This window comes from Panthera leo, chromosome B1 (assembly GCF_018350215.1).
Source record: "Panthera leo isolate Ple1 chromosome B1, P.leo_Ple1_pat1.1, whole genome shotgun sequence".
NCBI lineage: Eukaryota > Metazoa > Chordata > Mammalia > Carnivora > Felidae > Panthera > Panthera leo.
In genome coordinates this window covers 116,730,242-116,754,266 of record NC_056682.1, presented here as the reverse complement: position 1 = coordinate 116,754,266, position 24,025 = coordinate 116,730,242, and the positions used below count along the sequence as shown (strand labels likewise).

The 24,025-nt window shown below is 38.8% G+C and overlaps 1 protein-coding gene across 2 annotated transcripts in view; it reads left to right on the top strand.

Annotated features, from left to right (window-relative positions):
• ARHGEF38 (Rho guanine nucleotide exchange factor 38) overlaps positions 1–24,025 on the top strand; it is a 129,271-nt gene that overhangs the window by 51,290 nt on the left and 53,956 nt on the right. For both annotated transcript variants that reach the window (XM_042935767.1, XM_042935766.1), the window contains exon 3: positions 11,717–11,840. In XM_042935767.1, coding sequence (XP_042791701.1) covers positions 11,717–11,840 — 124 coding nt within the window. The remainder of the gene's footprint in view (positions 1–11,716; positions 11,841–24,025) is intronic.

Genomic DNA, 24,025 nt, shown 5'->3' with positions numbered 1-24,025 from the left:
AATAAAAATCTGAGAAAATCAAGGCAATTCATGCTAACTGTACTTAAAATGCTGGAACCAATTACTCAAAGAAATACTTTTGAATTCTTGATTATTCCTCTTACTGGCTTTCTGAGCTAATGTGCTTACTTTAAATAATATTCTTCCTGGAAGACTGATTTAAATATCAATGCATATATTCTTCAATCAATTAAAAGTATTGATTTTCATGGTTACTAAGATCACATCACAATGAAGAATTCCATGGTCTACATGGCCACACCTTTATTTTTTAACTTAATTTTCACCCCCTTTGCAAAATTCCAACATTTATTACAAATCTGGGCCATTGGTCCTCCATTATAAGGTCAGATACTTGAAGTCATATTAGAAAAGTCAGAAAAAAAATATAATGACCTCCCCACCCCCACTTTTTAGAACATTAATAAGGGCAGTTCTTGAGGCATGGGGCTGGCTTAGTCAATAGAGCATGCAACTCTAGATGTTGCGTTGGTGAGTTTAAGCTCCATGTTAATGTTTACTTAAAAACATAGTTTTAGGGGAGCCTGGGTGGTTTGGTCGGTTAAGTGTCCAACTCTTGATTTTGACTCAGGTCGTGATCTCACAGTTCGTGGGATTGGGCCCTTGGTGGGTTCTGTGCTGACAGCATGGAGCCTGCTTGGATTAGGATTCTCTCTCTCTCTCTCTCTCTCTCTCTCTCTCTCCTTTTCTGCCCCTCCCTCACTTGTGCCCTCTCTCTCTCAATAAGTAAATAAACATTAAGAAATAGTTTAAAAAATAAGGGTGGTTCTTATGTGCTAGAGACTATAGTTATGTAATGTTACATTTAAAAATAAAAATCATACAAGTAAATGGTGCTGCCAACCACAAAGTGACTGCATTACTATAGAATATGTTACCGGCCTCTTTTTCAAGTACTGACAGAGTCATTGCTGTTCACTTTCCCATTTTCCCCAGGAGGGACTTTTCTGTTTTGTCATCTTAGAAGGCACATAGTTTGCCGTCAGATTGGCTTCAGATTTAGTTGGGTATGGAACTGATATATCAATAGGCTAGAATGTGAAAATTCTTTGTATGGGTAGGAAATCTCTTATCTTTGCTTTTTCAAAAAAAGCCTCAGCTCAAAAAATGAGGGATTTTTTTTTTAATCCTTGTATTACAGCTTTATGATGGAAGCTCTCCACAGTGTTGTTACATTTATAAGCACCTCATAAGCTCCATTTTAGGGAAACATCGGTTTTCTCTAATTTTTATTATCTATATTCCAGACCAAAACCTGCTGGGCCCAGTGAAGGGATAAATGAATGCATTTGCCAGTTCAGAGCAGGGCTTGGAATGCCCAGAATTGAAAAGAGAGAGAGAGAGAAAGAGAGAGAGAGAGAGAGAGAGAGAGAGAGGGAGAGATGTGATGCATAGATCTGTTTCAGTATCTAGGAAAGTCATCTCTTCAGCCTGGGTAACATGATCTTGTGCTCATCATCTCACTTCTCAGAACTGAGCTGCATAAACTACTATTTTCATTTGCTTTTATTTGCCATTTTATTTGCGAAAATCGGTGACAAAATTTCAGTGGCTGTAATTATTATAATGTTGCTATGAGCCTCTCGAATGACAAGCCAGAGATGCCGGGGCAGCTTTGCTCAGGCAGAGATCAATATAGCCGTGTAAATAAGTGCAGGACCATAAATCTTGGACTCCAAAGACCAAATAGTGCCGGGTCAGAAAGAAAACACATATTGGGGAAATACATATTTATTAAGAAACACTTATTTAAAGCACTTTGAATACAGACAAGGTTAGTGATTACATGAGTTAATTAATTAATTTTAGGCCATTTGGAATATTTAAAGACATGTGAAACTCATACTTGCTCTCAAAGACTAAGGATCCCTAGTTAGAGGTGACAAGACTCATAGCTATGAAAAGATAATGCATAATGCAAAACAATAATTGCTAAGTGTAGACAATAAGTGCTATTGGAGTTCACAGAAGGGACAGATCACTTCCAGACAGATTAACTAGGCAATATTTCATGGAGAATGTGATATTTTAGTGGAATATGCAAATTAAAAGATTAAATGTTTGTCAAGTGTCTATTGCGTACAATGCCCTCTGCTGAATTCTGCATAGGAATAATGGAAATTTATATCATAGTCCAGCCCTAGAAGAGTTTATAGCCTGGTCAAGAAAATGACTTATAAACACATAAAAAGCCAAATAACAATCAAAGATATATTTCAAGGCAATGCTGGAAGTGATCACGACAGAAGGCGGTTTGTGATTAGTTATGCTAATTAGTTATGCAGCAAACAATTACTTTAGACATTAGCAGAAGACACTCACTTTCCTGACCTCTTAATAGCATTTGACAGAATAATTTCCTTTTTCTGTCAACTACGACTCCACATGCACCTGGTTTCCCCCTACTACTCTAACTTCTCTAAACACCAAAGTAGATCAAGGTTCAGGCTGTGGGTTTTTTCTCTTTTGTCTACATTCACTCTGTTGAGTATCTGATCTGGTTTCATGCCTTTAAATCCTATCTACATGCTAATGGTTGACAAATGTTTATCTCTACCCTAGACATCATCCTTGAAAGCTTGCTTTGCTTATATACAACTCCCCAGTCAAATCTCTATGTGATCGTCTATGAGGCATCTCCAATTAACATTAGTCCAAATCTGAGCTCCTAATTTTCCCTTTAGGATTTACTCCCTTACAGTCTTTCTCACCTTAAAAAATGGCAGCTCTGTTTTTCTAGATGCTTGGGCAAAAAACCCTAGTGTCATCCTGGACTTTTCTTTCTCTTAAAACCCATATTGGATCTACCAGCAAATTCTATTAGCTCTACCTTCAAAATTTACCCAGAATTAGACCACTTCTCACCTCCTCCATTACTTTCACTCTGATTCAAGAACCCTTCAATAGCCACCTAGATTATTACACCTGCCTCATGACCCATCTCTCTTTTTCCATCCTTGTCTCAACCAAGCAGTCAGTGTGATTCTTCTAAAAATATCAGTCAGATCATGTCCCTTTTCCTCTCAAAACCTTTCAATGGCTTCTCATCTCGTTCTTATTAAACCTCACATTCTTATGATGACCTCTGATGTTGTGCATAAGATGATTCCTCATTCTCTCTGACCTCACCTATTTCTACATTCTGGCCTTCTCTGTGTTCAGTGAACAAGCCAGGAACACTACTGTTTCAAGCTCTTGTTGTTTTCTTTGCCTCAAATGTCCTTCCCCTAGAAAACTCGATGGCTTGCTCTTTTACTGTCATCAAGTCTTCACTCAGCAACTCACTCCTTGACCTCCACCTCACTCTGTCTTATACTGGGTTCCCTTAGAAGCAGATCCAGGGGCGCCTGGGTGGCTCAGTCAGTTGGGCGGCGGATTTCGGCTCAGGTCATGATCTCGCTGTCCGTGAGTTCGAGCCCCGCGTCAGGCTCTGTGCTGACTGCGCATTGCCTCTGCAACCCACTGAGGCTCATATCCCACGGGGGACTCCGGGGCACTACACACAACACACCTCAGAGTTGTGCCATGTGAAGTGTATTGATCCACCAATTCCCGTTAAACAATGTTTGAGGGATGCTCCTGAGAGTGTTCATTCCAGACACTCTGGACTTCCTTGTGTGTAGACAGGGCAGGAATCTGTGGTAGGAGAAAGCCTTCAGATACAGAATCAAAGACACTAGCAGTAGGAAGCCCTTCAATGTGTAAAGGAACACTAGGACAAAGGGGATTGGGTGAGGCATTACCAGGGCTATAGCTTCCCCCAACTTCTCCATTTCCTTTTCTCTGCTTTACTTTATGACTATAACATTTAACTCTATTTACATGTATATATTTTACTTATTTATATCATTTACCTGTCTCCTTTATGAGGCATGAATTTTTGTCTCATTTGCTCATTGCCATATTCCCCAACACCTAATACAGTGACTGGGACATGAACAGAAATAATCGCTTATTGATTGTTCATGAATGACTTCAGACTGGGTGAATGGTCTAGGAAGTCCTGGAAAAGGGATAGAATCTTTGTCAAATAAACACTGGTTAGGCAAAGGCATGGTCAGGAGAGTAGTACAAGAGACCATGAGTAGAGAGCTGCGGGCACAGAAGTTGTAAGTGAGCTAGCATGTGACAAGTGTGAGGATAAGCCATCCCTTTTGATTGGAGCAGACAGTTCTTATAAAATAAAAATAATTGGAGTAAGACAAGGTAGGTCTTGGCCAGACAAAAATGTCAGTCTGGGGAATTTGGGGTCTTCTCTATAGGCAACTGCGGGAGAACTGAATGTTTTAAAGGAGGGGAGTTCATCACTGTGTTGTGAACCCCATTAAACTTATGTTTATAAAAAGACTGAAAGTACTAGGCAAGCTGATTTGGGGAACCAGGAACAAAGAAGAGTTTAGAAGCCTTTTCAGAGACACAAAAGGGGACCCAATAAAGTTTTATGGAGTCACATAAAAGGCTCATGGATGCTGGAGATTGTGTGGTTAAACTATTGATATCAGGTCCAGGTGACACAGGAGCGAACTTGTCATGACCCTGGGGTTTGGAGTCTGGAACTTGGTGGTGCAGTTACTACATTCAGTGCCCAAATATCTGCCCTTGTATTCTGACAATATAACTCACATGTTTATTCTATACTTTCTTAAAGAATTTCCAAAGAGTCACAAAATTTACTGGATCTTCAGCTTAGAAGGGCTATTCCTAGCACTACTATTTGTCCTCAAGCATTCATATAAAACTTTAAGTAGGAAAGAAGAGCAAACCTGAAGACTACCTCCAACCCCAGATGACTTCTTTTCTGCCTGTCCCTGTGTCAAGGCAGATAAGAGAAACAAAGCCAGGGACCCTTGGTCAACTATCCACTTTTATCCAAGGATATCAATATCAGCAGTTTACTTTTCTATTAGTAGTCAAAACAAAGCTTGGAATGGACTTCTCAATCCTCTTCTTTTCTCAGAGGACTCGGGAATTTCTTAAATTTGACCACAGTCTCTGGTCTGGCCTTCACTCACCTCTGTTGGCTCTGCTTTCCCTTGTGCACAAGCTGAGTGAGATGTCTGTCCCAGAATCCCGACCTGACTTTCAGCAAAGGGACTGACATCTCTGCACTGATACAGGTCTGTCCACCTTATGTCTTCTGGCCTGGGATGTTTCCTGGCAGCTATCGGGTAAGTTGGGCATTTAGCTGCAAGATTAGTTAAGACTTGCTGTCTAGCCATGATATTGATTCAATTTGTAGTTCAACTCAATTAGCCAGTTTAGAATCTAGTTTCACAGCAGGAAATTTCACACATACAAATCAGTAGTTTTGAGAAACCTGATGAAATAATGGCTAGCTTACCCTGAAAAGCTTTGTAATCTAGAAGCCAACTGTCTGAGTAAATGCCCTAGTAATTAGATAATTATCCTAACCCTGTGGTTGCCAGGGCCTTCTGCCAACATCCTCTTTTCCACTTGCTGCAATTTCTGTCTCACAAACCTTTCCTTCTCACTTGCCTCACTAAAAAATTAAACAAGACCTGGTTCTTTCCTCTCAGAATGTCCCTACTGCATTTCCACTTATTCTAGTTTTTTATACATTTCCAGCTTCCCTCCATGCTCCTCTTACTTTTTACAATTAGTCTTAATATTATTGCACTTAAAGGAGCAAAGATTAATAACGGGGCAAACTAATTTAGGGAACACACCTAGCCCTCCCCATAATGTTGTACATGGAAATGCCTTGCAGAAGGCGTAGATGGCACCAAGGTCCTGTTAGACTGAGCCAGATGATGTTCAAGGTAGATTTCACCAGTATGAATTCTAATTAAGGGCCCACTTTGGGGCCCTGTGTTGAACATAGATTTGCTGCCAAGCCATACTAAATAGAAAACTGAAGTTTTTTCCAGAAACCATTTCCAGAGAAGCATTTGATTGATGACAATCACTGCAACCCTCAAAGTCAATGCTATTTATTGTCTTCCTTCTTCTATAATTGGTGTGTGTGTGTGTGTGTGTGTGTGTGTGTGTAACTTTAAAGTTGTGTGATTTTGATCTCAAATTAGAAGCCTAAAACATATATTTTTAAATTGAGGTCAGGACAATAATATCCAGTTGGGGGCTTTTAATCCATTGGTTATTAGAAGAAAAACAATGTTTGTAATTGCTACTATAATTTGCCAGAACTTGTTAAAAGCCTTAAGAAATATTAATAACTTCATAGGTCTCCTGATTGGCTCAGTTGGCTGAGCACCTGACTATTTTGGCTTAGGTCATGGCCCCAGGGTCATGGGATCGAGCTCCATGTTGGGTTCTGCACTAAGTGTGGAGCCTGCTTACGATTCTCTCTCCCTCTCTCTCCCTCTGCCTCCACCCCTGCTCACACACTCTCTCTCTCTTTCTCTAAAAAAAAAGAAAAAAAGAAAAGAAAGAAAAGAAAAAAATGCCAACAACTTTAGTTCAGTAGTTATGAAATTTATCACATGGAAATAATCATGCATGTAAACCAGGTTTTCACCAGGAGAGCTCGTTGTAAGAGTGAAAATGACATTCTATTTAGATTTCAGAGATTTAGTGACTGGTTATGTAAACTAAAGTATTTCTACATAATGTTGACATTAAAAATGGTGCAACTCAGGAAAATTAATGATATGAAAAAATGTTCCATTTTAAAACATTATTTGAAATACATAAATCTTTTGTACAGTTGCATACACTCAGAGAGAGAGAAAAAAAAATTTGGCAGGATAGACCTCAGAATATCAGTGGTTATTGCTGTGTGGTAGAAGCACAGGTGATTGTATTTCCTTTCTTTTACTTTTCTGCCCATCTTTAATTTTCTACAATGAACATGAACTACTTTTATGATAATAGTTTTTTTTTTTTTTAAGAGTTTGTTCCTAGCCTTCTTTTCAATGTTCACTTTTAAAGGTGTCTGTGATTGAGGTCTGTGTGATATCTAAACATGGTTAGTTCTTCTTCCCCGTGGGTTAAGGCTGAGTGTCCCAGGGCTCATTAAACAGAAAACTAAATAAACAGGCGTTTCCCAAGTGTAAACTAAGGAAACTTGGCCTCTGTCAGCAAATTGTCCAGGTTTACTAATAGACAAACTGAGCACAACGGTTTGTCTTTGTAGCTAAAGTTAAGTAGAAACTTATAAAATATCCAGTTAAGGTGATATTTTTAACAACCAAATTAGGTAATTTTGCTTTTGCTTTTTCAAGCCATTTTGGATCTTTACCTACTGTACTTGTAATTCAGAGCCCAGTAAAGTGATTGCAAGGAACATTTATTGATGGCTCCCACAGAGTAAATAGATCATTTCAATTGTAGGGATTAAATTCAATTTAAATTATCAAACTTTTATTGAGTAACTAGGTATGGGCCCAGTAGTATATTAGATCCAGTGGGGTATTCAAACAACTCACAAAGACAAATGTCCTGAAGGAGCTCACAGTTTTGACACAGAGACAGATAAATTAATAAATACCCCTGATATTCACTATATAGTGGGTTTCAGCAGAAGCATTGAGTAATACAAAGCCAGAGTCATGGAAGCAAGGAGAGGGAGAGGTTAATTCTAATCAAGGGAACAGGAAAGTTTCTTAAAAGGAAGTGAGATTTTTGGTTAGAAATAAAGTGTATTAGTCCCCATTTAGTTATAAGTAACAAATAAAATTCAAACTAGCTTAAATAAAAAGGCAATTTATTAGCTTCTGTAATAAGGATATCTTGCCTTAGGCAAGGTAGATCCAGGCTTAGCTTCCCTCTCTGCATCAAATTTATGGCAATCAAACTCTCCACAAAGATGACTGCCGAAGATAGAAACTTATATACTTAGCGCTTACAATCCAGGCCCTTCTATTCATTAAAAATCTGGGAGGATCCTCATTGGTTCTACTTGGGAACCTGCACATCCTGGGCCAATCACTGTGGCCAGTTAGGTCACATGTCCACCTTGTAGGGAGTGGGGAAGGAGTCAGGGTACCATGACTGACAATTCCACCCGATCAGAGTTGGGAAGCTGTGGCTTCCCCCCCAGAAAGCGACAGAAAGGAGAGAGAGATGGGCAAAACTACTGGAGAAACACTATCATTGCCATCTTCATTTCAGACAAGTAGAATGTTGTAAGATAATATGAGGGCAAAGCATCTGTGAGCGAAACGAAGAGCTCAGACAAGGATATGAGTGCAGGGCAATGCAAGAAATGCTTTAAACACAGTGCATTTAAAGTGCTTGTGCAGTCCAAAGTAACTCTACACCAATGATTATAGTCACCCAATTGATGAAATGTTATAGGTGTGTTTTCCTTTACTTAGATATTTATACCTGGGAGTTTTGCATACATGGAACTGTAAGGTTAACGTTATTTAAGTGTAATGAGAACTTGCCACATGAAGTATGTCCTGTGATGAATATGTTTGTAAAGCAAAGAGTTAAATTGGCACCAGAAACACTTACCTTTAATTTTTCTGTTTTGTACATTTGAGTTATTATGTATTGACTTTGCTTAGGATAATGTATACTTAAGACTAAAGCTTTTTTTCCAAAAATAAATTTTTAATCCATTTAAAATATAACTTAAGCTTTTAGAGCATTGCCCATTTCTAGTAAATGATTAATAAATGTATATAAATGCTTCTTTGAATTTATATCAATAATTATAAAGTCATATACCAGTTTTAAAAGCCTATTTGGATCAGACATTTGTTTGTTCCTTGGCAAAGCAATGACTGAATGTGAATTTAATTTATGATTCACAGAATCCCCATGGGCCCATGGTGATACAGACGATTGAAACCAGGCCAATTGATGTTTTAATCCTTTCTGTCCTTCAAAAAGAAATAAAATTAAATTCTATATTTTTGTTACTTAGTATTTGCTACATTGGGCTAAGATTACAGATAGAATATAGAATTAAATCCTTACAAAAATGAATTTGAAATCTAAATTAGACAGATAGACAGAATTCTGACCTTGAGAAATAAATTGCAGAAGTAACAACTTTGTGAAAACCTCAGGAACACATCAAAAAATCCAGAGATGGCAAGATATTCTGTCAGCATTTGCTGGTATTGGACTAAAGAAAAGGATTAAAAGATGAATTTCCAGTTCCAAATCCGCCCTGAACTTCATAATTTTGAACATGGTACCTCTTTTCACTCCACATGAGCTTTTCTATCTTCAAACTAATTCATATCTTACAGAAAAGTTGCAATGATCTATGAAATAATAAATACAAAACCTTTAAACTTTTCAGAAGAAAGTTTTCACATTATTATTTCACAAAATGAAATAATTATAGGGTACACTCTATCAATTATATCTGATCTTTTATCATATAAAGCAAGTAAACTGGGAATGAAATTTTATGTTAGAAAGATTCATTTCAAAATATGATTTTAAGAAGTGTTCAATGGTTCATCTAAAGCGAACCAATCTAGGGACACCTGGGTGGCTCAGTCGGTTGAGCCTCTGACTTCGGCTCAGATCATGTTCTCACAGTTTGTGAGTTTGAGCCCTCCTGAGGCTTGCTGCTGTCAGGGCAGAACCCACTTTGGATCCTCTGTCCCTCTCTCTCTCTGCCCCTCTCCTCCTCATGCTCTCTCATTCTCTCGCACGCACACTCTCTCAAAAAATAAATACACATTAAAAAAAAACTTTTTAAAAATAAAGTCACTCAATCTACAAAAATTTAATTCATACACAACTTTTAGAAAACATATTTTGCACTATGCAAAGTTACCCCATTGTTATTTAATTAATACACAATGCTTAAAGCAATTCCTTAGAATAAAAATGTGTTAAATCAGTGGAACCCAGAAATATGTGACATTTTTAGCCATTCAAAATTCTCATTTACAAAAAATGTCATGTAACTGCTACCTACCTTTTAGATATTTTGCATAATATTAAATATACTTTGTAAAATAGAAATTGAAAGTCTTAAGTATCCAAAGATTTCAGGCAGAACAGCCATATGTGCCCTATCTTATTAAAAAGAGTACTTAAAGGAACATTTTGGGAGATACTTAGATACCTTAAGAGCTAATAATGATTGCAGTATAATCATGGAACTACAGATTATTTTTAAATACATAAAAAACTTAAATTTAAAATTTTAAAAATAAAATCAAATAATAATTAAAATATTGAAATAAACCCACTACATAGAATCACATGGAATTTGACAACACATAAGGCTGGGAGTTTTCTTGAAGACAAGACTGATGATAGGAAGGTGAGGAATTTCCCATGATGGTTCGGAGGAATGCGGCCAGCTAGATGATATTGCATAAGAAATAACTGACGTAGTCAACAAATTTTAAACAAGGTGGAATGTGAAGCAATGCTTCCATGTTTAATAACAGAGTATCTGTATCAAAATAATATCTCTGTCTGGTATGGGGAATAACAGATGAGTCAAAGTCGAAAACGGATGAGATAAAAAGATGAGCAGATTGTCTCCCTCCTCCTCTCCCTCCGCCATAGACCTAGCACATCTAGAGAAACCAATGCTGAGAGCGTGAGAAAACAGCTGCAGTGTTGACTTTTCATCTACAGAATTCCTCCACATCGGCCTCTAACCCTATACCCTTTGTCCCAATTTCCCTAAGTTTCTTGGCCTCCTTTTTTGATCGTTAGGTGAACTCCTTGTGTCTCTCATCCCTAATTTGCTGACCTGGTTGTGAACCAGCAGCTCTGGTTTTTACCTTTGAAGCTCTTCCATGACTTACTTGGTGATTGATGACTTGATTGCCCACCTATGACCTCACATACTCCTACTCCTACTCCTATTCCCAGTGGTAGCCCAGTGAAGCCTGTATCAATCTGCTCATGAGCCAATTAGATGCTATCTGATTATGAAAGGAGATCAGACTTAAACTCAAGAGAAAGATTTAGAGTAAGATCCAGCAATATCAGGGCACATATCTCACCAAATTCTACTTAGATAGCTTAGGATGATTGGTCATCCCTCTACTAATCATCCAATGCCTCTGACAGAGTTTGGTTTCATTATAATTCTTGAGACATAGAAGACCCTCAGGAAATACTTAACGAAGGAGAGATGAATGAATAAATAAAATATTATAAGCACCGGCTCTAAGATCTAGGAATGATTATACTGGTTTTTGAGGGGGTGCATGAAGTTACAAAATATGATGAAACTTTAATTAGTAGAACATGTTTGGTGAAATTTCCATTCACATTTCTTTTAAGAAAAAAAGCAGGAAGCAATTCAGTACATCTAGTTGTCATCGCTTTTAGAACATCTGTGGTTTTAGAACAGCTTTGAAAATAGTTACTTGCCTAGAGTGAGGTCTGACTTCTGCTGTATAAGCATTAAAGTGTTCTAAATTCATACACACTGGTACAATACCCTGAGAGATGGCAGTTAATAAAAATACTGATTAGGTGGCTTACGTCTTCTTCATAATCTGGTTCTTATAGGAATATGCACATGTACATCCAACTCATTAAAACTTGGTCAAAATAAAGAAAAAGGTAACAGATGCACCATCCTTTTTTTTTTTTTTTTTTTGCATGAAAAACTGCACATTTACTCTAGAAATCCCAAATAAGAATGTTTACAGCAACGGTTGATGGAAGCAGCATGGGCTGACACAGAAAATGCTTACTGTTTAGCAGGAGAAGATGTCCTAAATACATTGCATCTCTCTCCATCAGCTGATGCTCAGTGTTTGTGTTTCTTCAGATTGATCGGCTGGACGTGGATAGCTTGTTTAGCAACATTGAATCCGTGCATCAGATATCAGCCAAGCTGCTGTCATTGTTGGAAGAGGCCACAACAGACGTGGAACCGGCCATGCAAGTAATCGGTATGTTTATTCTCTTCTCCAGTTCTACAATACAACAGGAAATAATATTTTAATAACCTCCCTTTGCTTTGGTTTTATGTTTCTGACTCACTAAGCTTCCCGGGAGATGTATAAATGCTAAGCCCATCTTCAGGCTCATTGTAATTACACAAACTCTGTATTTATCTTCAAATGGGTTTATATCCATTTGCCGAGGTCCCACAGTAGCACTAAGCACACCATTTGCTTTTTAATTTTCAATCTTTCAACCTCTTTGCCTTCCAGATGTTCTCTCATTTTGTTTTATGGCTAACACTTACTTGATCCTTAAAGAATTAAATATTTAAATACTTTAATAGCTTTAATGATTTTAGTCACAGTGTTTTTCAGATCTTAGGCCTATGAATCCATGGACTTTGGGATTGTAAAATTTTTTGCATAAAGGGATTTTATAATATATAAAACACACGAGTTCTACTTTCCCATGCTTTTCTCTTTTTTCTCTATATTATTTACTTGCCAAATAGATTTTTACTTTCAGTCATAGATTATTTTCTTACTCTGGTGAGATTTGTCATTGAAAAAGCATTGAGCCAAATTTTTATTCCCCTCATTTCTTGGGAGTTTCAAAGGGAATACTGTGTTGTGAACTTTTTGAAGGCAGGTCACACTTCTGAGAGATCATACACATAGTGCCATGGAGGCTAAGACTTCTTTAATTTTTTTTTTTTTATTTTTCTATTTTACACATAACATGCAATGTATGTTCACTACAGAATTATTGAAACATATCAGGAGTACAAGAATAATACACCCCTCCAATGCCACTATCTTCCCTGAAGTAACCACTGTTACCAGTTTGATGTAGATCCTTTCTTTGAGATATATACAGAGACGCAAACACACACTCGCACCTTATATCTTTATTCATAATGTCTTTGTTAATGGAAATCAGAGTTATAAAAAATGAAATTGATCTTGTTTAGTATTTACGGAAGACTCAAAGTTTAATAAGCAAGGCTGAGACTATGCAAAGGTGAATTAACCTATTTGTAGTGTTTTACAGACCAAAAGGTCAGCTCACTCAAAAAGATTCTCCTACTGACAGGTTTATGTTTAATCATTATTTGTGACTGAATGTCCCGGTTATGTACTGAATGTTTGTGTTCCCCAAAATTCATATGCTGAAGCCTTAACCCTCAATGTAACGGTATTTGGAGGTGAGGCCTTTGGGAGGTAATTTAGGTTTAGATGAATCATGGGTCCCCCCCATGGTGGGATTAGCATCCTTATAAGGAAAGAGAGAGAGACCAGAGTCCTCTCTCTCCCTCTTCACCACGTGAGGACACAAGAAGGGAGCTGTCTGCAACCCAGGAAGGAGGTCTCCACTAGGAACTGAATCTGCTGGCACCTTGGTCTTGGACTTCTCAGCCTCCAGAACTGTGAGAAATAAATGTCTGTTGTTTAAGCCCTTCCTCCCCCCAGTCTGTGGTATTTTGTTATGGCAGACCAAACTGACGAACAGTTTCCATCAAGTTGTAAATATATTTTCTAAAGAAAGGACTCTATTCATTATTACTTCAGTGTGGACTCATTGGCCATTCATTTACTAACTCACTCAGTGAATATTTAGTAGGTAGCAGCATGTTCAAAGGTACTGTGCGGCATTGTTGGGTATCAAAAGATGAAAGAGATCATCTCTGTCCTTCAAGAGTTTGCCACTGAAAAGCTCTTTGAATTGAAGGTGTTTGTATAATACACTCTCAGACTATTTTCTACACTATTGCAGAACTTCAGGGGATAAAAAGTATTTCTAGATGGGGAGTCACAAAAGGATTCTTGAAGATGTTACTTGGACTTACAGGTCAGATTTCAACAAGTGAGGTCCAGGTCCCGAAGACTAAGTAGAAGCAACAGCATGAACACAAGCATGGACAGCAAATGCCAAATGCCAAGCATTTTTAGGAAATGGTGAGAGATCAAGCCAAGCGGGAGTGAAGGATTCATGGAAGGAAGGAGTAAGAAATGAATCTGTCAGTGTAGAATAGGGGCGGACTATACTTCGAATCAAATTTGGAATTCACTCTGCAGGTACTGAGCAGCCATTAAAAGATTTTTTCAGCAAGGGTGTGATGAGACACACAAGTTTCTGGAGAAAGAAAACTATGGTAAGTTGAAGAGAATGGATAGAAGGAGAAAATGGGTCATAGATCTGTAAATAGGTTGTTATAAATAACACAGTTGTGTGGTAACAATTATCTAGGCTAAAGTGTATACAGTGAGAATAAAAACTGGGGGTCAAATTCAAGAGAAATGTCAGATAAAACATAAACAAGACTTAGGGGTTGGTTGCATGTGCTGGAGTCAAAGACAATTCCAGGTTTAAGAAGAGAAGTATCCTGATTTACCTAGAACATTCTGGTTTTAGCCTTCTCTTCTAGCAGCCAGTCCAGTTGAGCATTTGTCCTGGATTTTCTCCTTTTTAAAGAGGATCATTATTAATAGCTGCACTACAAGAGAGTTGGTAAGACCTCTTCATTGTACTTCAATTTCTAACCAGTCTCTCCTAATAGAATATAAGAGGCAGGTGCACTTGACATAGTTCTCACCATAACACATGCTAAACTCCGAAAGACTGCTCATCTCCCCTTTCCCAACCTTATGAAGTGCAACATGCACGATGTTGGCTGATAAAAAGATGGCATTTGGACACGAGCAGCTAGTAACATTTTCTGGTGGTAGCAGGAGATGTATCTGATTCTACAGATCCTGCTGCCACTGGGTAGAGCACCTAGTCTATCATGGCCTGTGATGGGTGGCCCATGATGGGTGGCCCATGCCATGACCTGTAAGAGCCATGAAGCCACCAGGATAATAGTCAGTGGGTTTTAGTGAAACATATAGGGAATTAAAGATTATTTGTAAGTGAAAAATGTGTGGGAAGTAGAGGCTTAGCAGTCCTGCCACAGAGAGTATCCAGATACTGTTGCTACAATAGTCTGGTAATTTATCTTATGATATGAATCCATAACTTTTTAATTATCTGGTTATGCTTATTTTATTTTGCAATAAACCCTTTCAGAAGCAAGCGTTTAATCTATGCATATTTTATAAAAATTCAGTATTGATGTTCTGTTTCTCAAGAAAGTTGATGACGAACCCATAACACACAGGATACTTGACATCCACCACGGGGTCCTAAATGCTATTGCTGACCATAAGACAAGCAGAAGACAGAAATCTGCTGAAGGAACAGCAACACCTACATCAAACGTTAGTTATTGTTTTAAGAAGATTGGGCCTATTATTTTATTTTTTTTTAATTTTTTTAATGTTTATTTATTTTTGAGAGAGACAGAGACAGACCATGAGTAGGGGAGGGGCAGAGAGAGAGGGAGACACAGAATCTGAAGCAGGCTCCAGGCTCTGAGCTGTCAGTACAGACGTGGGGCTCGAACTCACAAACAGCGAGATCATGACCTCAGCTGAAGTCAGACATTTAACCAACTGAGCCACCCAGGCACCCTTGTGCCCATTATTTTAACACCTTGGCATTTGGCATTTCCTGACCGTGCTTCTGTTCATGCCGCTACTTCACTTGGAAACTTCTTCTTGACCTCCTTCCCACTTGTTGAAATCTTACCCATACTTTTGAGCCCAGGTGCGTGTGGTTTAGCACTTGCGGCTGCGGAAGATGTGTTTCCATAGCACTTCATGCAGCAGGGCTTCATTAGGTCAAAGAACAGTTCTCCTAAGTTAATTCTCTCAGTTTTAGTTCTGAGTTTCCTCAGGCCTGTGAGAATGTAAAGCAATGGCTATTAATGAGTTGACACCAATAGCAGAAGAGTTTACAAACTGTTAAATTATGACACTTTTATAACAGTGTGAGCAGATGAGTTAAATAAAAAAAATCAATTAATTCCAACAATGATTTAAAAATCTTTAACCAATTCACAGAACTGAAGAAAAGCTTTTGGAAGTTTACTGTGTCAAAGGGGAATTTTTTGAACTTATTGTAAATGTTAGTGTTATTTTTAAAAGTAAACTAGTGAATGCAAGTGATAATATGAGTACATATTTGCGAGTAGCACAGCAACTCAGTAAAATAATGTTTTTACCAAAGTAAGAAAAATATGGAGCAGAAATTTACTTGAGATTGATCATGGTGATTATGTACAAAAGCTGTGATATTCTGTAAATTGACATGGTGACTGTAGTCAAAATTCACAAGTAGTTTAAATATACAAAGTTAGAATAAGCTACATACATGTAATATTTGGAGGATAAAGTTGATGTCTTTAAAAAACAATCTTATGCATGACTAACACTTTATTTGCTTCTAGTGTCACTGATCAACTTTTAGAAATAGACATTCTGTTCAAAATTAGTTAGAAGTCTTTAGTTAAAATATTCAACAAAGAAAGGGGGGGAAGTAACATCAGCTTTTTAATCTGTAAAATTATAATTATTAAGCACAAAATTGCAAATGGGAAGACATTGAAATTTATCCCTACTGAAACAAGGAATTAGCTTTAAAAATGAGAGTTTCTATTATGTGAAAGATTTCATTTTAAAACTCTATAATTCTACTTTAGAAAACTTGACTTATGGAAAGAAGTGTTGATGGAATTCCTATTAAATAGGATAAAGTTATATCCTGTACCAGATTTTACAAGATCGATATTTGGAAAAATATTCAAAAATCATAAATAGAAACACCTTTTTGGTAAGCTTATTTTGCAAAAATAAAGAAAAGAATCCAAATGGAGGCTAAAAGTCAGTACTTTTGGAAATATTTCAGCCCAAATATTTATGTATTTCAATATAAAGAGATATGTAATCATAATTTTAATATTTTCCATTTAGCAGAATTTTCTTTAAGCTTATTAAGTGCCTCTGCACTTATAGAAGAGTATTTTCCCACTTAAAAAAAAATATGGCCTAAGTTTTTGAGCAGCAACATATATAATGGTAGTATTGGATTTTAACCCATAGAATAAAATAAATATTGAGTTCATACTGATATAAATAAGTGAGGAGAAAGGAAAGGTCTTTTTTATAGTAGATTTCAATGATATAGAAGAAAAGAGGAAAATCGAAAACCCCCATTAGCCAAACAGTACCGTCATTGTTGCAGACAGAATCCACTGATCAGTGTTTGATTTAGTGCCTGAAAGTTTGAGGAGAAATATACTTTCCATAGTTTCAAAGTTTCTCCTAAGTGACTATTAACCTTAAAGGGAAAGATGGTAATTTTACAGTGAGAAACCAGGCAAAGACCACCTAACCCAAATGATCAAGGTCAACGATGCCAGGAAATAACATGCATTCACATCATAAACCTTTAGTACAATGCACTGAGGGGGACACAACATCATACCTGTAGCACTTTTGCCCCAAATATGTGCAATTGTGTTTGATCACGAGAAAACACTAGACATTAGCAAACTCACATAAGGGACACTTGACAAAATAATGGATTGATATTCTTCTAAAATGTCAAATTAATTAAAGATAAGGTGAGACGGAGGAACTGCTGTAGTTTAAGACTGCAGCAGACTAAGGAGGAGTAACAAATAAATGCAAGTGAAAGCCTGGATAGATTCTAGAACAGTAAAAGAATGTAGTGTTGACGTTCAAATATGGTGTTTAGTTAACAGTACCAAAGCACTCGGAGTTCATTTCCTTTTCTGACAATTGTACTGTGGTTATCCAAGATGTTAACCCTGGGGAAGCTGAGTGAGGGACACCTAAAAACTACCTGTACTATTTTGCAATTTTCTGTTAAGTATAAAATTAGTTAATTAGAAACTAAAAATACTATGGTTTAGAGAGAAAGCTCAACTGAACGTGTTCACAATTTCATTTACCGTTTCCATAGCGTAGTGGTTATCATGTTCACTCAACAGAATTTCATTTACCAATCATAAATTGCAACTTCGAGGAAGATTATAGAAAAATAAATTAAAAAATAAAACAGTAAGGCCATATTTGAAAAAGAAAGAGTAGGATTCATATTTTAGTTTCCGTACCCTTTACATGTGGGTTAGCATTATGGTTTGCTTTGACCAATAAAATGTGGCAAAATGATGTTCTACAACAGCCTTGTGACATCCACTCTCTGCTCAGGGATAGAGCAGGCTCAAACTACCCAACATTTCTTTTTTTTTATTTAAAAAAAATTTTTTTTCAACGTTTTTTATTTATTTTTGGGACAGAGAGAGACAGAGCATGAACGGGGGAGGGGCAGAGAGAGAGGGAGACACAGAATCGGAAACAGGCTCCAGGCTCCGAGCCATCAGCCCAGAGCCTGACGCGGGGCTCGAACTCACAGACCGCGAGATCGTGACCTGGCTGAAGTCAGACGCTTAACTGACTGCGCCACCCAGGCGCCCCCCAACATTTCAATCAACACAGTCAAGGCCTTGTACATGTGAGTGCGGCCTCCTCAGCCAGCTGGTCCCTGGTTACAGATTGCAAACACGTGAGTAACCCCATCAATGACACCTGGAGACAAGGCACCCCAGCTGAGCCTCACTCAAATTGTCAATGCAGAGAATTGTGAGCAAATAGTGTTGTTTTAAACCTTTAAGTTTTCGGGTGATTTTTTTTTCCTGCAGCAATAGCTAATACACATTCATAGAGATTAATTCAACTTAGATGAAAAAAAGCTTGATCTGGAAAGTGGATTTTGAGCTTGGACTTGAAGGATTTAGAAAGGTGGAGATTGAAGGAAATGACTTTCTAAATGACAAATGGCATAGAGGCCCCAAGGCAAGAGAGTATAGGAAATTCTCATAAAGGACAACAACAACCTAATGTGTCTGGAGCATAGTGGCAAGGAGGCCCTCCATGACCCATACATAGTAGCCGAATCAATACAGAGTTCACTGGCAATTTCTTCCCCATGCCACCAACAGCAATTTCTACTACTAAATCTTTCACCAGGATAACCTGATTTTTGGTGAGACGTTTCCAAAATCACGTTACCACAAAATGCAAGCACAGGTATTCCATTTCTCTGTCCTTAGATGGCACGAATGAGAAGTTGTGATTCATGGCTCTAGTGCCAAAGGGAAACTTTCCAGATACCTAGATAAAACCAGAAGGAGGATTTTACTCACTAATAACCTTGGGGTTTGGAAGAAGTTCAAGTTTAAGCACAGAGGCATATGTTTGTAGATATGAGAGCTCTGGGAAATGGTCTGGACTATCATGCCAAGATAAAAACTGGATTTTAAAATCTTGACTTCAGCAGGCTGTCTAAGTAGGAAATGGGTTCTAAATCTTTAGAGATGGGAATATGAGATGTGGCTCTTGTTTCCACTTAAAAGGATGATTATTCTGTAACAATTTAAGAAAACAGTGAACAAAGACAAAACAAGTAAAATGATAGAGTTTAAAAACGCAAGGGTTTAAATATCAGGTCAACTTAGGTATACATCTTGACTCATCCAATTACTACATGTTCAATCTTAGGCAAGTTACAAAATCTCGTGGAACTTTAGTTTCTCATGTGGAAATTTGAGGTAATAATACTCGCCCCATAGAGTATTTGAAGATTAAGTAAAATCATGTATAAATAATGACGGCCCAGTGCCTATTCTTAATAAATATCCAATACATGATATTACTACCTTGCTATACTGAGAATATTAAATTTACCCATCTATTTACCGAGCTTTATTTCTTGTGTATGTAACCATTGAATAAAATGTGATTTTCCCCCCTAGAGGTCCTGATCATGTTTTTGAAACACTTAGATTCACTGGATATGTGTAGCTTCTAGATGCTCCCAATATCTATGCATCTTGATGATTCACAGAGCTAATAAGGCAACACGTTTTCTTCCACAAAGCATGATTTAACATATCAAGTATCATTTCCACATTCGATAGAGTGAATATCAATGCAGTAGTCACTTTCCCAAGATGGCTCTCAATAGACCATGCCTCTCACGCTGCTATGCAGTCTAGTCCCATATTGACTCTGGACTGGCCCTGAGACTCACTAACTCATACAATGAAATGGAAGTGACACTGTGTCAGTTACTGAGCCTAAGCCTTAAGAAAGCCTGGAAGTTTCTTCTTTTGTGAGGAACCTGCCATTTAAGAAGTCCAGTTACCCTGCTGGAAATACCACATGGAGAGGTCATATGGAAAGAGATTAGACCTGAGACTATATAGGGTGAGAAAGTGGCTCAGCTGTCCCAGAATCCTGGCTGGTGCCAGCCTTCCATCTGTCCCTGCCAAGGCACCAGAGTTGTGAATGAACTGTCTTGGACCAACCAGTCAGTTAAGCCCTGGGATGACTGCAGCCCCAGCAGGCATCGGGAGGGGGGGCGGGCAGAAGAACCACATGCCTGATTCCAGCCAACCCACAGAATTGTAAGAGAAAATCAAAACAGTCGCTGTTTTAAGGTTCTAAGTGTTGAGGTGGTTTGTTACATAGATAACCAAAACAGCATTTGCTTCCTCTTATATACATTTGCAACAATGCTGTAATGTTTCAAAGAATTAAAAGAAAGACTGAGTTTTGAATATGTTTGAGTCTATCTTCTGTGCTTACGTCGGGCACACTATAGCGAGAACCAGAGCTGAAAGAAGCTTGTGGTAAAGGAATTGCACTTTCTCATATGCTTTTTCCTGAGGGTGAGTTTCTCCTTTGAGAGAAAGACAATTTAGAGCTTTCTGTTCTTTGAAGGTGTAGTGGGTGATGCACTGTTGTTCTACGGCAGTACTTTGTTCTCCTAAAGCAGTGTCTCTTGTACGTCCCTGAAGCAGGAATCTGTGCCTTTAGCAGTGATTTTGTGAGAAGAACATTAGTCACTGATAATTCATGTCATGTTGCCATATGGGAAATGCCACAAAGTGGCTCACCTGAATAATTCTTCTACAGTGTGTGTGTGTGTGTGTGTGTGTGTGTGTGGTACTCAGGACACAGGTAGGCTCAACTTAGTTAATTCTGGCCAGCTGGGACAGCCCGGGAACATCCCAGACCCACATACTGAAAGTGAGGCCAGTAGGGGCAAGCCCCAGATGCAGCAGCTGACAGATGAGGGCATTTTATTCTAAATGTCAGCAGTAACAGAAAAGCTATCAGACAGCGTGCCTGCCGGAAAAAAGGTTTTTTGGGGGTGGGGAGGAGGTCAAGAATAAGCAAATCCATACATGAAAGGAAAAATCAGCAGGAAGCCGTCAGCAGGGTACGATGTGGGGTTGGGATTCCAATCTCCTGAGTGTGGTCAAGCTGGCTTTCTAGGGCTACAAGGACTTATTTCTTGGAAGAAAAATAAAGCCAGAGTGGCTTAGTAACAAGCTCTACAGTTCTGTTCTCCGAAGAGAATGTTAAGTTCCAGGAACCTGCACTGGGGAGCCGGCTCATGAAGGTCCGTGGCTTAGCTGTGCAGTCAGATCTGAATGGAGCGTGGGAAAAACAAATATTGTGCAGAATACACATAGAAATACAGTGCCAAGTCCAGAGTTCTATGAGCCCCTGAACACTTTCCCAATAGGCAGGGGGTGAACATGAGAAGGCGTTTGCAGAGCCACAAGCCTTATAGGTACACGGTAGCCCAGAGAGAACATGGCATTTGTGGGGAGACAAGTCTGTGCTTTCATGCTGACTCTGTCACCACTAGACCTATGGCTGGGGCCAAGACACTGGGGTCAGTTAGGATTGCACTTGCCTACCTGGAATAGAGACCTCACCAAAGAACTTAACTGAAAAGGGGCCGTTCTCCTCCCATAACAAGAAATCCATAATTCAGTAGTCCAAAACTGGGGTGACTACATGCTGGCTCCTTGCAGCGTTTTCCTTCATAGTCCTTGTGTGGTGTTTGGCCTCCTGGACTCACGATGGCTCCTCCACTGCCAAGTATTCCTTCCTGCAGGCAATCAAAGCAAAACCACCTTCTTCCAAGGCTTGTTTCCAAGCCTTCCCAGGGACTTCAGCCTATATGTCATGATTTCATTTCACACACACACATTTCATTTCATACACGTATACATGCACACATAAATACATACTCACACACGTGCTTGGCCACCCCTAACTACCAGAGATTGGAGAAAGGTCAGTATTTTTCATTGGGTGCGTTGCTGGTCTAAATGTTGTTTGTTTAGAACAAGGAAGAATGGATAAGCAATTAGCAATAGATGCCACCTTCATTTGTTCGTATTTCAAATGGGAACAGCAAGTCCTTCATGGCGTATGGGTACAAGACATGAGGAATACTCCCATTAGAATGTAAGCTCCATGAGGGGAGGAATTCTTACCTGTTTTGTTACTGTTGCTTCACCAGCACCTAGAACAGTGTCCTCAGTAGCACTGAGTGAATGAAATAAATGATGGAGAGAATGAGAAGTGTTCGGTACCGTGGCTGGCCCACAGAAGGAACACAGTGATCGTTGTTGCTTTTGTTACCAAGTCTGCCTGTGGTTTGCCCTGTGGCATCTTCAGAGGCTGGTGGGTAGTATAGTGTAGCTAGCTGTAGCAGAGGCTAGCACTCTTGAGAGAGATATTTACTAAGGTGAGAGAAATGGAGAGTCGTGGATTAGCCGAAGAACAGAGTCATTGGCGCTATCCACCTTGAGGGGGGAAAAGTTGATGTATCTCTTCCTCATCCAGCCAGTAGAAATGTTTTAACTTTCAAGTCTCAGAGAGCTAGTGTTTTCTTAATGTGCCACTTTTTATAAAAATGCCCACCTAGAGTTAAAGTATCCAGGAAGTCAAAAAGGTTCGGGAAGAGACCATGAGTTATCATCAAAATAAACAGCAATATTCTTGAATGTTAGCATTGGAGAAATACTTAAGAAGCATCCAACCACCTCACTGCAAGAGCCTGATTTGCCCCAAATGCCATCACTAACTCTGGACACAGCCAGAAGGAGATCCTAATTCTTCCTTATACAAGTCCTATTACATATTATACACAGTCCATCTCCATGCCCGCTAATGCTCCTGTTTGTCTTGCCCTGCATCTAGGTACTTCCAACTGCCAGGTATGTTGGGTGGATGCTGCCTCAGCTGTAGAATTGCTTCTCCTTTGATAGACCCCTTCACAATGATCACTGTCCTCCCAGCACTAGACACGGCAATGGCCATGGAACAGGACCCCACAACCCCATTGTGGCTCCCCTCCTTTCTCTTTTTTCTCTTCACAGTTTAGCTAGCCTTACTGGTCCCACTTCCTCACCTCTCCATCCTGCCTCGCATGATGCCTCTGAAATTGCTGTTACCATGTCACCAGAGAGCTCAGAATTGTCAAATCTAATTGCCAAATTCATTTTTCTGAACTTATCTTACTCCAGAGCTTCTGAAAATTTTTTACCAAAATATTCCTGATACCAGAAGAGAAATATGAGCACCAAGGAATGTCGAATTATTACCCAAAGCCACTGCCACAGACATGAAACAACTTTGAAGTTTCATTTTATCTTAAGAATTCATGAAAAAAAAAAAACAAAAAAAGAATTCACAAAAATTTTCCATTGCCTTCTTTTCTATGAAAAGGATTTTTTCACAAATGTCTTGTTAAAATTGATACTCAAGGGATTTGATTGCTTTAATCCCATGGTTGCATGCACCACCTGGCACCTGTATTTGGTTTAAACTTCATAACCCTAACCAGGGTCACTAGGGTATGCTTAGTTGTCAGTTTTATTTCCAGGCTAGGTAGGAACTAAGTAAGACTCAAGGCCAAAGGTGATGTTTTCTGTAAGCAGCATATACTCTTCCAATTTCTTTCTTCTCATCTCCCCTCCTCACTTTACCCTCTCCTGGAGAACAGAAGGGGACTAGGAAGGAAAGGAAGGAAACATATACATGATCTGGCATTTTGGCTGGCTAATCTACTGCCTTGTTCAGTCCCAACAGCTGGGCTCTCCTCCAAGGAGGCTAAGCAAACTGGGGAGCTCTCATTGCATCTCCTGGGTAAAAGCTGCAAGCAAAGCTCTTTCATTTGGGGGTGGCAGGTTTACTTAGCTGTGTGTCCCTCAGGGGAGTGACAGCCAGAGGCTCATATTATCTCACCCAGTTCTTAGGCATTCTTTCTAGGGAGTAGGTCATATCTACCCTTTGTCCTCAAAGCCTTCTCACTCCCTTCTCTGTGTTGTGTATACTCTGCCTTGACAAACCAGTTTTACTTAGAACTGCAGAAATTTCTTTTGGGATATATCTTAGACCATAATTTATGCTTAAGATTT